General features: G+C 48.5%; 1 protein-coding gene across 1 annotated transcript in view; it reads right to left on the bottom strand.

Annotated features, from left to right (window-relative positions):
• The window catches only part of FAM131A (family with sequence similarity 131 member A), a 55704-nt gene that overhangs the window by 3332 nt on the left and 32109 nt on the right, over window positions 1-20263 (bottom strand). Inside the window, exons 3-4 of the mRNA XM_061634520.1 lie at window positions 12252-12434; window positions 3644-3772 (exon numbers count right to left, since the gene is read on the bottom strand). Of these exons, the coding sequence (XP_061490504.1) occupies window positions 3644-3772; window positions 12252-12434 (312 nt within the window). The remainder of the gene's footprint in view (window positions 1-3643; window positions 3773-12251; window positions 12435-20263) is intronic.

Below are 20263 nucleotides of genomic sequence, written 5' to 3' on the forward strand. Positions count from 1 at the left end.
TGACATCAGTTCTCAGCCTAATCTACCGCACAGGGTTGTTGTGAGGATAAAGGGAGTAGTGGTGGAAAAGGACAGCCTTCAAGTTGATCCCGACTTATGGCGACCCTATGAATAGGGTTTTCATGGTAAGCAGTATTCAGAGGCGGTTTACCATTGCCGTCCTCTGAGGCTGAGAGGCAGTGACTGGCCCAGTGAGCTTCAGGGCTGTGTGGGGATTCGAACCCTGGTCTCTGTTGGAGGAAATGTGGGGTACAAATTGAATAAATAAATAAATGAGAAAAAGCACCTCTTTCCAGCAAATCTCCCCACTTCCCCACCCGTGGTCCCCAATCAGTATTAAGGTGGGGTTGTCCTGGTAGAGCACATGTTGCAATTTACAGATGGGCATTCTGGATCTCAGGAAATACCTGTCAATGGCCAAATAACAGGGAGTTTGACCAAATGCAGCTAGCCAACTGCCCAGGCTGCCATTCTAATGTGTTGTGGGCACAGCTGGCTTCCTAGCTGTCAGTCAAAAGAGTTTGTCCTCAATCAGCTCTGTGTGAATTTTGGCCATATATAGCTAACTGTGAAAGCTTTATGATTCCATTCATTAAAAAAGAAAGATATATTCATAATTTTTTTAAAAAGTTGTTGTTTTTTGCATGGCTTAGGGTAATCCTCCCAAGTGGTGTGAGAGCATGTGGCTCTCTGACTTGGCTCCCCCTATGGTGTTTGCTCCTGCAACCAGAGAGGTAGCGTTCTTCCCATGCGTGCCTCCCTCTCCTCCTCTCTATTGCCCACTCATTCTAATTATACAAAAGAGTAATTAGAACTTTCCTTAGATGCCGCACTGGCAGATTAGCACTGACTTTCTTTGATATGCAAATGGGCCCAGATTCTCTGTTGGCAGTTAATGATAGGGAAAAAGAGCGCTTTTCTTCGCGCAGAAGGACACGGATCACATGAATCGCCAACACACGTGCGCCAGCTGTGGGCTCTTCTTGGGAGCAAAGGCTTCTGGAGGCCCAGCAAATCCTTGAGGCCAAGCCAAGGGCAAACAAGCAATGGAGGGAGAGGAAGACCGGACAAGACCTGCAGCCCAACAGGCAACATCTGAGGGTACAGAGTGATGCCCATCTCCCCGTCTGCAAAAGGCAGTTGGGGCTTTTAACCCCAGCCAATTCTCAAACCAAAACCTGATGCCTGAGCTTGGCATAGCCCCAGAATACACCATCTGGGAAATTCACCCATTTGAGTGGTTGATATAGTGTCTGTGGGGGGCCTCAAAATCATTTGGGGGTGCCTTTCTCAGTGCAGTGAGTGGGTGGGATCGAGATCCTTTCGTTCTAAGTATGTGCCAGGGTTGGAGGAGCGGACCAGCTGCACTTGCTATGTGGTGAGAGGATAGGAACTCCCTATATGCTCAGAGCTACTCTCCTTGATTAAATGATAGCACCTCATAGCTGTTTCATCAAGGAGGGATGTACCCACAGGGTGGAAGGAGGTGCTCAAGGAAAAAGGGTGCAGCTGCAAGGCCATAGGAAAGGGTTGTTTAGTGGAGATCAGCAACAACAGCTGGCAATGGGTTTTCCATGTTCAGAAATATTTCCAGTTCCCTGACGCTGGAGATAAACAACAAGGGACGGTTAGGACGATCTTGCTTGTGCTCTTTGTGACTCTCCTGGGGGATTTGGCTCAGCATTCAAGAAGTGACTTCTCCTTTTTGGGGAGCTGCATCACACACCAACAAGTATGCCAGGCGGTGGGGGCTGGCAGGGCCGGTGCCAGAGGGTGGCCAGGTTGGGCCCTGGCCGAGGGTCCCTGTGACACAGAGGGCCCCTTCTTAGGGTGGGAGGGTGGTGCTCCCGTTCCGTGATCCAAGGCAGCATCAGGTCCTGCAACCTGACCCTGTCATGCGTCACTGAGGGGGAGCTCCAGGCACCACCCCAACATAGACAGTGTGGGCTTCAATAAGTCTGCACGCACCTCCCACCTACCTCTCCCATTAATGTGAATGCTGTGGGCACCGTGCACGCATTCCTGCCATCACCCAAGATGGTGGTGGGCAGGGCTGGCACCAAAAGGCGGCCAGGTTGGACCCTGGCCGAGGGCCCCCTAAAGAGCCCCTCCTTTGGGTGTGGGGGTAGCGCTCTCCTTCTGCGATCCTCGGCAGGGTTGACTCCCAACCCTGCCGCAGGTCAGAGATGGAGCTCCCAGCCCCCCCTAAAGACCGTGCAGGCCTGTGGTGCCCACCCACTCTATCTACCTCTCCTCTCTTTCTGTGAATGCCCTATGTGCTGTGCGCGCAGCTGCCATCAACCAAGATGGCAGCAGAGGCTTCTCTAAGGTGCTGATGCCCCTACCGCCATCTTGATTGATGGCAGGCATGTGCGCGCACGCAGCATAGCATGCATGCGTGCCATCAACGAAGATGGCGGCAGGGGTATCATTCCCTTAGAGAAGCCTCCACCGCCATCTTGGTTGATGGCAGCGACCTGTGTGCCCAGCGCACAGGGCATTCACAGAAAGGGAGAAGAGGTAGGTGGAGCAGTCCCACACAGTCTGTAGGAGGGGCTGGGAGCAGGGGGCCTGGGGCAGGCTGGCGCCCAAGGGCCCAGTCATGCCTGGTGCCGGCCCTGGCAGTGGGGCTTCCCTAAGGCACTAATGCAGTCACCACCATCTTGGTTGATGGCAAGCATGCCTGCTATGTGTGCACGTCATTCACACGACACAAGAATCAGGTGGGGCATGTAGGGGCTTTTTAGCCCCACACCGCCTGTATCGGGGTGGTTGGGCCACTGAACCGTGGGCCCTGGTGCCCAAGGTCCCAGTCATGCCTGGTGCCAGCCCTATGGGCTGGTGTATTAGGGCAAATGGGGTGCTGCCCCACTAACCTCAGTCTGCCCTCACCCAGCCCCAATCTCTCTGCCTTCTTATTTACAACCAGACCAGAGGGTGGTCCTGGCTGTCTCCTTCCTCTTCGTCTCAGTGTTGCCCTTGTAGAACTCAGCAGGGAGGAGGATGGGGGCCAAAGCAGACCTCGTTCGCTCTGCCTGTCATTGACTCTGGCTCCACCAATCACTGGCTCCATCTCCATCTACTGTTGGTGTCCCTGCCTTCCGCCCCACCAGAGTCAATGGGCACCAGCCACCACTTATGTCAGGGATGGAGAACGTGCAGCCCAGCCATATACAGTTGAACTCCCAACTCCCAGCCAGCGTGGCCAATGGTCAGGAACAATGGGAGATGGAGCAGCATCTGGAAGGCCAGGAGGACCAGTGTGGTGTAGTGGTTAGAGTGCTGGCCTAGGACCTGGGAGACTGGATTCAAATCCCCAATAACCCAGGGGACCTTGGGCCAGTCACAGTCTCTCAGCCTAACCTACCTTGCAAGGTTGTTGCGAGGATAAAATTGGGAGGGGGAGAACCACATCTGAACACAACCTTGAGCTCCTTGGAGGAAAAGTGGGATATAAATGTAACAAATAAATATAGAGCCTCACCCCACCATCCCTGATGTACGCTGTTCTCTCCCCTACCCCCAAATAGGAAGAGATTTTTGGAATGACCATAAGGAACCCTGGCAAGTGGGGGGAAAAGAGGGAGGCCCACTGCAGTCTACTTCTGCTGCATGCAACCAGATATGCCCCCCACTCACTTACCAGCTGGTTGGGTTGTGTCGGTGGGAGTGGCAAAATCTTCGTCGTAAGATTCATCATTGGAATCATCCCCATCCACCGAAGACCAGGCCCTCAGCTTGGCTTCGGCAATGGCAAATTGTTCAGCTACGCCTAAGAAGGAGGGTGAGCTGTCAGTCAGAGGGAAACGAGGGGGGGGGAGCCTGGCAGCTGCAGAAACGACACATCGCGCAAAACATCCTGAGTACGCTGTTGGCACTAGGGTTGCTGTGTGACAGGCAGAAATTCAAGAGATGGGTTTTCCCAGCCATGGCAATGCAGGGAGAAGTGGGATAAACTGCACCTGTTGAATTTCAGATTACCAAGCAGTGGGAAAAGGTGGGGAAAAATCCCACCCCCAAAGCCGCTACATTCCAGGCGCTTCTGCCAACTTCCTTCCTGATGGAGGTGTTCTAAGAGGTGCAGCTTTTTAATCTCACCGAATTGCAAATACAGGAGGTGAGAAAGCATCTGTTGAATCTCTCCCTGTCATGCAGCTCTTAAAGGCATATGGGCGTCTGTCAAAAAAGAAGGAATTGGCAACCTACCACCTACTTTATATTAGGCCTCCACGATGTGGCACCATCAAGCTTAATATAGACTCCCAGCCTTGCCTGGCAGGGCAGGGCAGAGCAGGGAAGTCTCAATAAGCCTCCTGGCATGTTGCTACCTGCCAGGGATCACAAAAGGAGGCCCTTGTCAACCCCTTTACAGGACACAAGGCTGGTGGATTCAGCTTGGCGGGTCATGTGAAGAGGTGCTAATTTCTAAACAGCCCTCTGCAGCTGTCCCTTCAAGCAGTGCTTTGATCTGCTGCAATGAGCAGTACAACATGGTTATCTTCCTCTAAAAAAAACCGTTTGCCTGCCGATTTCAGCCTGTCAAACTTCTGTTAAAGGCAAAGGAGCAGGCCAGACCATTTATTTTCTGGCCATTTGGCAATCTTAGTGTCCTGAAATCTAAGTGGATTTTGATTAATTCTGGCATGGGTAGCCTGCTTCAGCTGAGTGAGGTTTCACTCCAGTAATAAAAGGCACAGGAGAGGCCCCTCCGCAAGTCAGCTGAATTGTTCTCCAAAACTTAATCGCTAGTGTCCTGTGTCTCTGGAAAATGACCTGCTAAACTGGGAAGTTGTGGCTTAAGGCTCCTGCCTGGGATTTACTGAGAAGCATTGCTCCGCCTGATTAATTTTTACCCTCCATTTGTATATCAGGAAGAGGCATGATCACCTGTCATTTTAGGGCAATTTACTCTCAGACTCACACCTCTTAAGATGTTTAACAACATAGGAAGCAGACCTTTAGAGTGGTGGCACCAACCCTTGGAATTCCCTCCCCTTAAATATTAGACAGGCGCCTTTTGAAGACCTTCCTCTTTCAACAAGCCTTTTAAGTAGAGACCTTATCCCAGTCTGCATCTGTGTTGGTATTGCTTTTAAAGATGTTTTTAAAGTTGTTTTTAAAGATGTTTTCTTTCAATATGTTGTAAAGGTTTTGTTTGTTTGTTTTGAAGATAAAGTGCTTTCAGTGTTTTTGCTTGCCGCCATGTACTTTTTCTGGGAGGAAGGGTGGGATATAAATTTAATTAATTAATTGATTAACAAGCGGTGCCAGACGTCAGAGCTGGCTCAAGACATTTTTGCTGCCTGAGGAGAGGTGAAGCAGGAAATGTCATGCCACCTCCCAGCCCCCAAGACTGGTCCAAGTTGTTGTGGCTATAAATCTATGCATAAATAAGAGTCTTCTCTACAACAAGCCGAACATAAAGCAGAAGACCGTAATTAAAAGGGTGCCGTAATGTACTCACAGAAATGATAACCCAGCATATACAATTGTTACAACAAGCCAACTGAGGAAGAAAACCCTACCTCCAACAGTAAAAAATACAACAATAATTAAAGAAGCAGCTATTTGCTGTCCTTTCACGACACCACTGACCCTTGGACACAGCTTGGAAAAGTTGCTTTTTTGAACTACAACTCCCATCAGCCCAATACAGTGGCCATGCTGGCTGGGGTTGATGGGAGTTGTAGTTTTAAAAAGTAACTTTTCCAAGCTCTGACCCTGCGGTAGCTGCCTCAGTCTGCCCAACGGTAGGGCCGCCTCTACATGCATGCCACTTCCATCTCTCCTTTTAAATGTCTTCCTGCAATGGGGGAGATTGCAGCTGCTGCACTGCTCCAAGTGCCTGCTGAAGCCAGGAGGGCTCTGATGCCACCCCGCAGCTGGCAGGGGAGGAGGGGGAGCAAAGGATTGAGTGGACAAATGGGACACAAGAGCACAGCAGGCGGCTGCATAGTCTGCCAGGAGCCCTGAACATGTCAGGAGGCAGACAGGGCCTCCGAGCTGCAATCGGGTTGCCCTGTCCCCAAGAGACACCCCAGAAGGGAAATGATGATCCTAACATTAATTCAGAGAGGTTGTCAACTCTCCCAGTGGAAACTGATCCACCCTCCCGCTCGCTCTCCTTGCCAAATGGTTGTAACATATTCACTGGCTTTAAATGTGTTCACTGTTTTAAATGATGTATTGCTCAAGGCTAAGCTGAAGAAAGCCCAATTGCATGTTGGGTAAATTGTTCAAATTAGGAAAATTAGCACACTACCTAATTTACATGTTTTATTGCAAACAAAAGATGTATTTATTTATTAGATCAGGGACTCAGGCTCGGTGGGAGGAGCAGAGGACGGGCAGGGGGTCTGATGTTCTTGAGCTGTTGCCAAGAAACATTTTGGAGAGGCCGGGAGAGAGAAATAGACATCTCCAGAGGAGTTTTGGGGTGCAGCTGGACCACCTCTGATCTTTGCAGTGGTCTATAGCCATAAAGACTAGTAGCCACTCATCCCTTAGCCATGTTCCCCCCTCCCTCTCCCTGGAAAGTAGAGCAGCTTTGAGCATGCGCAGACTGCCCAGTGCAGCCAGTTCTCACTGCCCTGGGAATGAGCTCTGGCACTTCTCTTTTCACAAATCATTCACAGGAGCCAAGAGTCTGGAGTGCACAACGGGACTGAGCCGTGTATTTGCTAATTTTACTTGTCAGCAAGCAGCCAAGCTTGTTGTTAAACGGGGGCTGTGGGTGGCTAATTTGGGGCTGCAGCTGTCTGTCTGCGTCACCCCCTGGAGGGGAGGAGCAGGGATAGGTGGACACTCCCAGCTTCAGAATTGCCTGTGAAGCTCAGGTTGAATCACAGCCAAGGCAGCCAGCAATTCACCACCAACAGATGCGGGAGAGGGGAGGGCTCCTCTACTTTTGATTCAACCATAAAAGCAGGACGCTCAGCAGGTGCAGCTTGTCAGAAAATGAAACAATGAAAACTCCGTAACTATTACAGGTACAGAACAGGAACCCCTAGATGCCTTTGTATTTGAGGGTCACCCCAGAGCAGGGTTGTCAAGGTGAGCCTCTGAGCCCTCCCCACTCACAGTCCCCTTGGTCATGAGGGCAGGAAGAGGGTTACTTTTTTCTCCCTTGAAATGAACACAGAGCTCAAAGAGGAAGTTGGAAAAGAAACACTCTTTCCCACTTCCTCTTTCAGCTCTATGTGCTTTTCAAAGCTCAGATTAGTTCTGCTGCACTGATGTTTACTGAGATCCCTTGGAATAACAAAGTGTTTCTGTCTGGGGGGGTGATTCGGGGGAGAGAAGTGACCAGAGGTCACCAGAGGTTTGTTCTTGGTTTACAGCTCATGGTTTGTCTGAGTGAGGCAGACCATGATCCCAGATTCAGACAACATGCTAAGTCAAACTTAGCAGCAAGACTGAGGAGGAGTAAAGCGGTTGAGATCTCCTCACCAGGGGCCCACACGTTTATGTGTTTATGTGTTTGCATTAAGCCGTGGCTTGGCTTAGCATTATGTACAGCCAAAGTCTGTTTGCACAGCAAGCTCTGTTAAAGGCACAGCAACAGAGAATCCTATTCGCTTACGAATCCATCCCCTTCATTTCTGCTGGCCGCTAGTAAAAGGAAAGCAACTCCCTTTCATGGGAATCCAAAGCAAAGAGAGGCAAACTCAAATACAGGCTTCCCCTAATTTAGAAGGTATCAACCTTCATTTGCATAACAGGCTGAGAACTAATGTATACTTAAACTTTGGAATTAGCATCCACAAGACGTGACCCATAGCTACTAATCACGATGGCTATATGCAGCCTCCAGAATCAGAGGTACCATGTCTCTGAATAAAAGTTGCTGGAGGAACAGCGGTGGGAGAAGGTTATTTATGGCCTTCATCTCTTGCTGGTGGCCCTTGGATGGACGCTGTGGGAAACTGAACGCTGGGCTACAGCAGCTGTTGGTCTGACCCAGCAGCGCTCTTCTTATGTTAAGGAGAAAGGCATAGCAGAAGAACAGATAGCGATAGCAGCTAGTTCCAACAAATAAATCCCAGCATGCTTCACCGTGTGTGTGCTATGTGCCTTCAAGTCGATTATGACTTATGGCGACCCTATGAATCTGCAACCTCCAATAGCATCAGTTACAAACCACCATGTTCAGATTTTGTAAGTTCGAGTCTTTTGCTTCCTTTATGGAATCAAGGCATCTCTTGTTTGGCCTTCCTCTTTTTCTACTCCCTTCTGTTTTTCCCAGAATTATTGTCTTTTCTAGTGAGTCATGTCTTGTCATGATGTTTCTAAAGTACAATGACCTCAGTTTCATCATTTTAGCTTCTACTGATAGTTCTGGTTTAATTTGTTCTAACACCCAATGATTTGTCTTTTTCGCAGTCCACGGTATCTCCAAAGTTCTCCTCCAACACCACATTTCAAATGAGTTGATTTTTCTCTTATCCGCTTTTTTCACTGTCCAACTTTCACATTCATACATAGAGATCGGGAAAGCCATGGTCAGAATGATCCTGACTTTGGTGTTCAGTGATACTCTTTGCATTTGAGGATCTTTCCTAGTTCTTTCATTAGGCTGGCCAATTCAAATTTAATCAAAGGTATATAGTTCTGAACTGCCATCACTCTTCATATGCCATCTAGAAAACCAACATGACCTACGCCTGACCTTCACAACCCTGGCTTCACATGACCCAGAACAAATGGTGTGAAAATGTTTACTATGAGCTATTTATTCCTGAACCTATTGCCTTTTACTGGAGATTGCTACAACATTTTCACCTTTGAAGATGCTTCTTTGACGGGCCAGTAGCCACTCTATACTACTTCTTAACATCACACTTTGTCCTGTAGTCTCTGCTTGGTTTCAGGGGTGTATCAGAGTTCACTCAATGACACTGAGGTTCATTGCGGTGCGTGGCGTGGTTATTTCTTAAACCGTCAGAGGGAGAAATTGCCATTACAGTAAGGAGCAATTATACCCATCCTGGGGGACTCCCAGAAGGATGAGAAAATGAAGGGAGATGAATTTCCCTATGGACAGGTCTCTGGTCAGTCTTCCTCTGGAAACAGGAGCTCTCTCAAAGGCAAGCCAGTGAATCTGTGTTGCTCTGGCAGCAGTCTTATCTGTCACTGTTTATCTTGCCCCACGCCTGTCTCTCCCTGGTTGTTAGTTCAGCCCTTAAGGCACGCTGGGTGCTTGGGTGACAGTCACGTCATGCAACAGTGTTTCTAAAGCAGGGACTTGGCAGGCTGTTTGGGGTGATATTCTGCCTTGCTTGGTCCTTGAAGTGCAGAGAAGTCAGGGTGAATTGAGAGGGGCAGGGGATGAGAGTTAATCATTCCCTCTCTGGCTCAGTTTCCCTGGTTCCTGGGGATCGTGACTCAGCTGTTGGCCTTGTGTTAGGCTGAGCTCATGCAAAGAAAGAGCCGGCCTCTCCTGCTCATGGCGATGGGGGGCGGGTGGGATGGAGTGGCAACTGTCAAACCAGCAGCCGGGACCCTCCATCCTGCAGCATCACCCACCCAGTTTTTAAAACCAGTTCTCCCAAGAGAGGCAAGAAGAAAATGTCCCTACGTGCACAGCGAAATTGCTTAAAATGATCCAGAAATGGGAGGACTGAACTGAGGGTTTTGAGCGGACGTGGGAGGAGTTTTGGTGCAGAGTCAGCAGCTTTGCCTGGTGCCAAACTCCCATTATATGTATAAGCAAGTGGACATTTTGACTGTGCCGTGGCAATGGTTTCTGGGACTTGGCCAATAGAGATGCAGGAAAATATCGGTCCACAGTATAGAAATCAGCACTAAGGTCTGCTGGAGAAGGGATCACGCAAACAAGCGCAGGTATGCAAGCTTCTCTGCATCTATGATCCTCCTCCCCTCCTAATAATGTTGGCTCCCTGCTCATTATAATCCTACACACCAGAGGTGGGAAACTGGATCTGGCAAGTGGCCGGATCCTCGGTTCCCCCGCTCTCGGCAAGCCATTTTGGGAGGTGGGCCAGTCACCTATGGCATCAGGTGACCCATTTTTCCTTTGCAGAATGACAAGCTGGGCTTGAAGTTACTGCTGCCCAGCTGACAGGTGCTGGCTTCAGGCTCCATTTTCTGCTGGGACCTGCTGGGAACTCTGCAGCGCAGCTGATCCCGGAGGGCTCGAAGTGAGTGCCTATCAGGTGATCGGTGATGACAGCAAGCCTCCCTTGCCATAGCAGAATGGGGAGTGCACTGTAAGGCTCCAGACAGTGCACTGGAAGCCGCGTCTCTACTGGCCCCGCACCTGAGATGGGTGTGGGAGATGGCCCCGAAGGCCACATTGGGACCTGCGCCAAACCTAATCAGACCTGCAGGCTGGAAGCTCCCCATCAGGGCCTGCTCCATCGGACTGCCCCCTTCCCCTCAGGGCCAACAGACACCATCTGCCCTGTGGGGAGGAAGGAGGAGAGGAAGCGAGGCAAACAACCTCTAGGTCAGCTCCAACTGGGCTGTCCCCTGAATGCCCTTCTCCTCCAGCCAACCTTATAGTACATTACAATAAATAAAATAAACTCCATCTACAAATGTGACTCCTGACGCAGCCAAAATAGCACCGATGTCAGCATCAGTCGTGCAGTGGCAAATTCAGACGTGTAGGGTCCCTTCATGATAGACACCACCACGCTCCCTCCCCCCTTTTCCCTGCTGGATTGAGAATGAGATCCTTGTTAATACCTTCTCTCACAACACCAGATATTCCTAGGAGCCAAAAAGCATGAATGGGGAGTGTTAGCTACTGAGAAGAGTCTTCTCAGTGGCCGACTCACCTCCTTTAACTCTGATTGGTGGGAAAAAACAAGGAGGCATGTTAGAAGACTCTTCTCAGTGGCTTGTAGGATGCTGGAGACAGGGACCCTGCTCCCAAAAAAGTAAGGGGACTAAGACCCCCTGAGACCCCAGACAACTACACCACTGATCAGCACACTCATGGGGAACACCAAGATTTGCAGAAGTGCAAAAGAAATGCTTTAGGGGGAAAAAGGTTTTAGATGGAAAAATAAAAGCCCCCAAATGACTGGGCATGGTCAGTGGCCAAAGAAGGCTGGGGGGCTATTGGGGGAGAAAACGGAAAACTGGCCAGGAGGCAGCGGGGAGGAGATGGAATGAAGTATCCTGGAAAAAAACACCATTGACTGGTACCCTGAACAGGAGCCCAGCCAGCAAGTCCCACTGCTTGCCCACAACCTCTCTAGGTAATTGGTTCTACAATACAATATTCATTCTACAGGGAAAGGGCTGTGGGGGCAAAGCATCTGCTTTGCATGCAGATGGCCCCAGGCTTAATCCCCGGCACCACCTGCCAAAAAAACCCTGAAGAGCTGCTACCTGTTAGTGTCAACAGTACTAAGTCAGATAGACCAATGGTCTGGCTCAGTACAAGGAGCATAAGGCTGGCCTTACTCCGTGCCAAGCAAGTGTGGCTAGGACTGCAGCCTTAATTAATTCAGGTACTTGGTGGATACTTGAGTGGATAAGAATATGGACTAGGAAATACTGATAAAATAGCCAGAGAAAATCCAATTGAACAGGAGCAACTCTGAAACTCTGAATCCCACATTACCGCAGCCCAACCAAAATCTAGCCCAGATTTCATTTTTCTTCATTTCCTCACCCTAACTACACCTGTCCTACCCCACCTCACAAGACAGCTATTTGAGTCATACCGCATGCTAGCATTTTTAGGGTGGAACTAATGTTCTGTGGAGACTCAAGTGCAGGCATTCAGGCTTCTGCTAAACATCTAAAAAGCAGCGAGGATGGGTGTAACATGGAACACAAGAGGATGGAGCAAAGTGCTTAACCCCTTCCCCACGCATCACGTTCTCCAGCCACTTCCCCCCCAGATGCGGCTAACGTGTGCCTGGGAACCTCAGCTGCGGGAGGAGGTAAAGGGGAGGAGGAGCTGGAAGGGGAAGGATTAAGCAACCCTCCTTGGTCCAATGCTTTGGCCCTCCACACCTGCCTCCCCCTGTCTATTTTGCAGATGCTGAGTGGAGGATCTCAGAGACCAAAGTCTGTTGATGCTGAACATCCACTTAGATTTGCCCTTGCTTGCTATAGCTTAGCTAGCCTGTATGTGTATTCCCTTGCTCTGCTGCCCCCCTCAGAACAGAAAGGCACCTCATTTCTGGCTTTGAACTAAACATCCCACGCTTGTGCCAGACAGCACCCCATGACCCAATCCCGCCTGTTTCCCCCTCTCTCACAGGTCCCACCTGCAGCAAACCTGGCCTCCTGCTCTCCTTCGCTCAGGTCCGAATAGGAGTTGAAAGTGCTCTCCAGAGCCACAGGTGAATCCATGGGCTTGCACCACCCCTTCCACTCAATGAGGTGGGCCACCCTGCCTTGAGCCATGGCCGTGGGCTTGGTCACATGATCCTTCACCACCTGCGAAATACCTGCAACAGAGAGGAAGGAGTTAGCTAGGGAAACAGATGATATGTCCCAGAGTTGCTGAGATGACTCCTCATTCCACGTTGCAGCGAGACTCTCCATTCCTCAAACAGGACGCCAGCTGTATTCCACAAGACACTGGACCTGCGACACACTCCCTGGGTAGCAGCCAGGCCCCATGACTAAAGAGGCACCCTGATAAGAAGCCAGCTAGCTGAAAAGACATCCTTACAAAAAGGGCCATCTCTGTGTGACGCTCCATCATATGCAAGTCCTTCAGATTATCCGCTCCTGCCAAAGACATGCAGCAACAGCTCAGCTTTCAGCAGGAAAGCCACACTGGGAAATATGTGTGCGTGTGCTCTTAACCCTTTCCCCTCCAGTGCTTTTTAGAGATGCACATGAAAAGAAAGGTGTGCCTCCAAGGGAGTAGTGCCTGGGTGCATAGTAGAAGTGGTAGGGTGGAAGGTAGGGAGGCCGACAGTAGGTGGAGTCAGAGGCAGGGGCAATTCATTCTAGATTGTCCCCATCCTACTCCCTGCTGAGTTCTGCAGGGGCAACCCTGAGACTAAGGCGGAGGAAGCTGAGAGCCAGTAACACCCCCTCGACTGGATGTAAGCAAAAAGAAAGGCAGGCAGGGCTGGCTGAGTAAGGAGGAAGGCAAATGGGGGCGGGTTGAGGGCAGACTCAGGTTGGTGGAGAGTGCCCCATTCACCCTAATGGACCAGCCTGCACTGGTCCAAAATGTCTGGCAATGGTGCTGTTGCATATGGTCTGTGAGATATTCAGCCCAGCAACCTCAGCAGCATTCCAGCAGGGGGTTGGACTTGATAGCCTTACAGGCCCCTTCCAACTCTAAGACTCTAGAGAACTTTCTATTCTATGATTCTGTTAGCACCTGCAATTCTGAGGTACATCTTGCAAATCGGTAACATTGCAGCTGCTCCAGGTCACAAAACGCCTTCAGCTGGCTTTGATTCTGCCACTGTGCAGGTTCATGACATCCCAAAGGAAACAGAAGCGAACAACTGCTAGCATCGAGGATCAGTGGGATTAGTGTTTAAGAGGGATGGGTTAGGGCTGGGGAAACCCAGGTTCAAATCCACATACAGGTCATGAAGCTCACTGGGTGAGCTTGGGCCAGTTGCTACCTCTCAGTCTAACCTACCTCACAGGGTTGCTGTGAGGATAAAATGGGTGAGGGAACATGTATATCTCCCTAAGCCTCTTGGAGGAAGGGCAGAATAAAATCCTAACGATAGAGAAGCTCTCCAATTTCATAATACGACAGCTGGCACCGAAGGATAACAGCAGAGGAATGACCTTAATCACTTTCCTCCATTTTGTTCAACAAGCACTATTTTCTATACAATTATTGTTATGTTTGCTATAATTTTACATCGATGTGGTACAACTGCTTTGTTCACCATTTATTTTGTTAGAGTGCCTATGGGAAAAAGGTGGTATAAAATACAACATCCTTTTTAAAACTCCAACATTTTAGTGACATAGGAGAATCAATCCTGATCTTACGGGGTCCCAGATGAGGCCTCAGAGTAACATATTAAAACATTAGGTCTCGTCTACATGGGTGGTAAAGTGCTGAGATTACAGACTAGACCATATCACTTCCGGACGGAGGTGGGATCTGCTGATGGATTGGAATCCACCCTTTTCTCCTCTGTAAGAGTTTTTCTGCTTGAATGGAATTTTGGTTTTGGTGTACAAAGCCCCACGCAGCTTGGGACCAGGATACCTGAAAGATCGTCTTATCTCTTATATACCCAGTCGATCACTGCACTCTGCAGGTGAGAGCTTCCTGCAGATACCATCTTATCAGGAGGTCCGTTCTGCACAACATGGGAAATGGACCTTTAGTGTGGCAACATCTACCCTTTGGAATTTCCTCCCATTAATTATTACACAGGCATCATCTCTGTTATCTTTTCAGCGCCTACTGAAGACCTTCCTCTTTCAGCAAGCCTCTTAAGTAGAGACCTTATCCCAGTCTGTATCTGTGTTGGAATTGCTTTTTTAGATTAAAAAAAAAAAAAACAGGTTCAGAGGAGGGCAATGAGGATAATCAGGGGACTGGAAACAAAGCCCTATGAGAAAAGACTGAAAGAACTGGGCATGTTTAGCCTGGAGAAGAGAAGACTGAGGGGAGAGATGATAGCACTCTTCAAGTACATGAAAGGTTGTCACATAAGAGGAGGGCCGGGATCTCTTCTCGATTGTCCCAGAGTGCAGGATACAGAATAATGGGCTCAAGTTGCAGGAAGCCAGATTTCGACTGGACATCAGGAAAAACTTCCTAACTGTTAGAGCCATACGACAATGGAACCAATGTCCTATAGAGGTAGTGGGCTCTCCGACACTGGAGGCACTCCAACACTGAAGGCTTTCAAGAGAACATAAGAACATAAGAAGAGCCTGCTGGATCAGGCCAGTGGCCCATCTAGTCCAGCATCCTGTTCTCACAGTGGCCAACCAGGTGCCTGGGGGAAGCCCGCAAGCAGGACCCGAGTGCAAGAACACTCTCCCCTCCTGAGGCTTCCGGCAACTGGTTTTCAGAAGCATGCTGCCTCTGACTAGGGTGGCAGAGCACAGCCATCTGGCTAGTAGCCATTGATAGCCCTGTCCTCCATGAATTTGTCTAATCTTCTTTTAAAGCCGTCCAAGCTGGTGGCCTTTACTGCATCTTGTGGGAGCAAATTCCATAGTTTAACTATGCGCTGAGTAAAGAAGTACTTCCTTTTGTCTGTCCTGAATCTTCCAACATTCAGCTTCTTTGAATGTCCACGAGTTCTAGTATTATGAGAGAGGGAGAAGAACTTTTCTCTATCCACTTTCTCAATGCCATGCATAATTTTATACACTTCTATCATGTCTCCTCTGACCCGTCTTTTCTCTAAACTAAAAAGCCCCAAATGCTGCAACCTTTCCTCGTAAGGGAGTCGCTCCATCCCCTTGATCATTCTGGTTGCCCTCTTCTGAACCTTTTCCAACTCTAGAATATCCTTTTTGAGATGAGGCGACCAGAACTGTACACAGTATTCCAAATGCGGCCGCACCATAGATTTATACAATGGCATTATGATATCGGCTGTTTTATTTTCAATACCTTTCCTAATTATCGCTAGCATGGAATTTGCCTTTTTCACAGCTGCCGCACACTGGGTCAACATTTTCATCGTGCTGTCCACTACAACCCCGAGGTCTCTCTCCTGGTCGGTCACCGCCAGTTCAGACCCCATGAGCATATATGTGAAATTAAGATTTTTTGCTCCAATATGCATAATTTTACACTTGTTTATATTGAATTGCATTTGCCATTTTTCTGCCCATTCACTCAGTTTGGAGAGGTCTTTTTGGAGCTCTTCGCAATCCCTTTTTGTTTTAACAACCCTGAACAATTTAGTGTCATCAGCAAACTTGGCCACTTCACTGCTCACTCCTAATTCTAGGTCATTAATGAACAAGTTGAAAAGTACAGGTCCCAATACCGATCCTTGAGGGACTCCACTTTCTACAGCCCTCCATTGGGAGAACTGTCCGTTTATTCCTACTCTCTGCTTTCTGCTTCTTAACCAATTTCTTATCCACAAGAGGACCTCTCCTCTTATTCCATGACTGCTAAGCTTCCTCAGAAGCCTTTGGTGAGGTACCTTGTCAAACGCTTTTTGAAAGTCTAAGTACACTATGTCCACTGGATCACCTCTATCTATATGCTTGTTGACACTCTCAAAGAATTCTAATAGGTTACTGAGACAGGACTTTCCCTTGCAGAAGCCATGCTGGCTCTGCTTCAGCAAGGCTTGTTCTTCTATGTGCTTAGTTAATCTAGCTTTAATAATACTTTCTACCAGTTTTCCAGGGACAGAAGTTAAGCTAACTGGCCTGTAATTTCCAGGATCCCCTCTGGATCCCTTTTTGAAGATTGGCGTTACATTTGCCACTTTCCAGTCCTCAGGCACGGAGGAGGACCCAAGGGACAAGTTACATATTTTAGTTAGCAGATCAGCAATTTCACCTTTGAGTTCTTTGAGAACTCTCGGGTGGATGCCATCCGGGCCCGGTGATTTGTCAGTTTTTATATTGTCCATTAAGCTTAGAACTTCCTCTCTCGTTACCACTATTTGTCTTAGTTCCTCAGAATCCCTTCCTGCAAATGTTAGTTCAGGTTCAGGGATCTGCCCTATATCTTCCACTGTGAAGACAGATGCAAAGAATTCATTTAGCTTCTCTGCAATCTCCTTATCGTTCTTTAGTACACCTTTGACTCCCTTATCATCCAAGGGTCCAATTGTCTCCCTAGATGGTCTCCTGCTTTGAATGTATTTATAGAATTTTTTGTTGTTGGTTTTTATGTTCTTAGCAATGTGCTCCTCAAATTCTATTTTAGCATCCCTTATTGTCTTCTTGCATTTCTTTTGCCAGAGTTTGTGTTCTTTTTTATTTTCTTCATTTGGACAAGACTTCCATTTTCTGAAGGAAGACTTTTTGCCTCTAAGAGCTTCCTTGACTTTGCTCGTTAACCATGCTGGCATCTTCTTGGCCCTGGCGGTACCTTTTCTGTTCTGCGGTATGCACTCCAGTTGAGCTTCTAATATAGTGTTTTTAAACAACTTCCAAGCATTTTCGAGTGATGTGACCCTCTGGACTTTGTTTTTCAGCTTTCTTTTTACCAATCCCCTCATTTTTGTGAAGTTTCCTCTTTTGAAGTCAAATGTGACCGTGTTGGATTTTCTTGGCAATTGGCCAGTTACATGTATGTTTAATTTAATAGCACTGTGGTCACTGCTCCCAATCGGTTCAACAACACTTACATCTCGCACCAGGTCCCGGTCCCCACTGAGGATTAAGTCCAGGGTTGCCGTCCCTCTGGTCGGTTCCATGACCAACTGATCTAGGGAATAGTCATTTAGAATATCTAGAAACTTTGCTTCTTTGTCATGACTGGAACACATATGCAGCCAGTCTATGTCCGGGTAGTTGAAGTCACCCATTACTACCACATTTCCTAGTTTGGATGCTTCCTCAATTTCATATCTCATCTCCAGGTCTCCCTGAGCATTTTGATCAGGGGGACGATAGATCGTTCCCAGTATTAAGTCCCTCCTGGGGCATGGTATCACCACCCACAACGATTCTGTGGAGGAGTCTGCCTCTTTTGGGGTTTCGAGCTTGCTGGATTCAATGCCTTCTTTCACGTATAGAGCGACTCCGCCACCAATACGTCCTTCCCTGTCCTTCCGATATAGTTTATATCCAGGGATAACCGTATCCCACTGGTTTTCTCCATTCCACCAGGTCTCCGTTATGCTCACTATATCAATGCTCTCCTCTAAGACCAAGCACTCCAGTTCTCCCATCTTGGTTCGCAGGCTCCTAGCATTAGCGTACAGGCACTTGTAAGCAGTGTCTCTCTTCAAGTGTCTTTGGCACTTGTGGTTAGGCCTGTGGTAATTTTGCTCTTCTGAATTTATATCCTGTGCCCCTGCTCTCACAATGCCTACTTCTAGGCCTACCCCTTTTAAAATTTCATCATTTCTTTGGTTTTTATCCCAGGGGGGAGGTTTATTCCGAACCGGACCTTTCTCAGCTCCTGTCGGGTTTCCCCCCTCAGTCAGTTTAAAAGCTGCTCTGCCACCTTTTTAATTTTAAGTGCCAGCAGTCTGGTTCCATTCTGGTTCAAGTGGAGCCCGTCCCTTTTGTACAGGCCCGGCTTGTCCCAAAATGTTCCCCAGTGCCTAACAAATCCGAACCCTTCCACCCGACACCATCGTCTCATCCACGCATTGAGACTGCGAAGCTGGGCCTGTCTGGCTGGTCCTGCGCGTGGAACCGGTAGCATTTCAGAGAAAGCCACCTTGGAGGTCCTGGCTTTCAGCATCCTACCTAGCAACCTAAATTTTGCTTCCAGGACCTCACGGCTGCATTTCCTCATGTCGTTGGTGCCAACGTGCACCACGACCACTGACTCCTTCCCAGCACTGTCTACCAAACTATCTAAACGACGAGCGATATCCGCAACCTTCGCACCAGGCAGGCAAAACACCTTGCGGTCTACACGCCCATCACACACCCCACTGTCTATGTTCCTAATGATCGAATCACCCACTACAAGGATCCCTCCACCCCCTGGAGATATATCCTCGGCACGAGAGGATAGCTGCTCATCCCCCAAGGAATGGGTCCCTTCTAAGGGATCGTTTCCCTCTTCCTCAGCTGGATGCTCTCCTTCCCCGAGACCATCGTTGTCCATGATAGCAGGAGAGCTATCATCGTTGGAGTGGGACACAGCTATAACGTCCCTGAAGGCCTCCTCCACACACCTCTCTGCCTCTCTCAGCTTTTCCAGGTCCGCCACCTTGGCCTCAAGGAAATGAAGTCGTTCCCGGAGAGCCAGGAGCTCATTGCACCGAGAGCACACCCACGACTTCTGTCCAACAGGCAGATAGTCGTACATGCTGCAGGCGGTGCAAAACACTGGAAAGCCCCCACACCCCTGCTGGCTTCTTACCTGCATAGTTTTGTTTAAGGTTTATTACGTCAATGGGTTGGAGACTGCGGTTTAGTTGAGGTCAGGGAACAGACAGGCAGAGTGGGGGGCCCTGGCCTCCTCGCCCTGCTGCCGAACTCGCTCTGCTGCTTAACTCGCCTTGATGCTTTGTTATCTGGGGCTCCCTCTAGCTCGTGGAGCAGGAGGCAGCTGCCTTGTGGAGGCAGCTGGGCAGCCATCTGTCAGGAATGCTTTGATTTGGATTCCTGCATTGAGCAGGGGGTTGGACTTGATGGCTTTATAGGCCCCTTCCAACTCTACTATTCTATGATTCTACGATTTTTAAATGATTTGTTTAAATGTTTTTAAAGATGCTTTTTTTTAAATAAGTTTTAAAGTCTTTTGTTTTTATTATTTATTTATTTGATTTATATCCTACCATTCCTCCTAGTAGGAGACCAGGGTAGCCAGCAAAAGCACTAAAAACTAAAACACCATAAAAATAGACTTTAAAAACATATTAAAACAAAACATCTTAAAAACATATTTTTTAAAAAAGCTTTAAAAACATAGAATCATAGAATAGTAGAGCTGGAGGGGGCCTATTAGGCCATCAAGTCCAACCCCCTGCTCAATGCAGGAATCCAAATTAAAGCATTCCTGACAGATAGCTGCCCAGCTGCCTTTTGAAAGCCTCCAGTGTCGGAGAGCCCACTACCTCTCTAGGACATTGGTTCCATTGTCGTATGGCTCTAACAGTTAGGAAGTTTTTTCGGATGTTCAGTTGAAATCTGGCTTCCTGCAACTTGAGCCCATTATTCCGTGTCCTGCACTCTGGGACGATCGAGAAGAGATTCTGGGCTTCCTCTGTGGGACAACCGGTCATGTACTTGAAGTGTGCTATCATATCTCCCCTCAGTCTTCTCTTCTCCAAGCTAAACATGCCCAGTTCTTTCAGTCTCTCCTCATAGGGCTTTGTTTCCTTAAAAACATCTTAAACATCTTAAAAAGCAATTCGAACACAGATGCAGACTGAGTTAAGGTCTCTACTTGAAAGGCTTGTTGAAAGAGGAAGGTCTTCAGTAGGCACCGAAAAGATAACAGAGATGGTGCCTGACTAATATTAAAGGGGAGAGAATTCCAAAGGGTAGGTGCCACTACATTAAAGGTCCACTTCCTATGTTGTGCAGAATGGACCTCCTGATAAGACGGTATCTGCAGGAGGCCCTCACCTGCAGAGCGTAGTGATTGACTGGGTATATAAAGGGTAAGATGATATTTCAGGTAACCTGGACCCAAGCTGTATAGGGATTTGTATACAAAAACCAG

This window comes from Rhineura floridana, chromosome 7 (assembly GCF_030035675.1).
Source record: "Rhineura floridana isolate rRhiFlo1 chromosome 7, rRhiFlo1.hap2, whole genome shotgun sequence".
Lineage (NCBI taxonomy): Eukaryota > Metazoa > Chordata > Lepidosauria > Squamata > Rhineuridae > Rhineura > Rhineura floridana.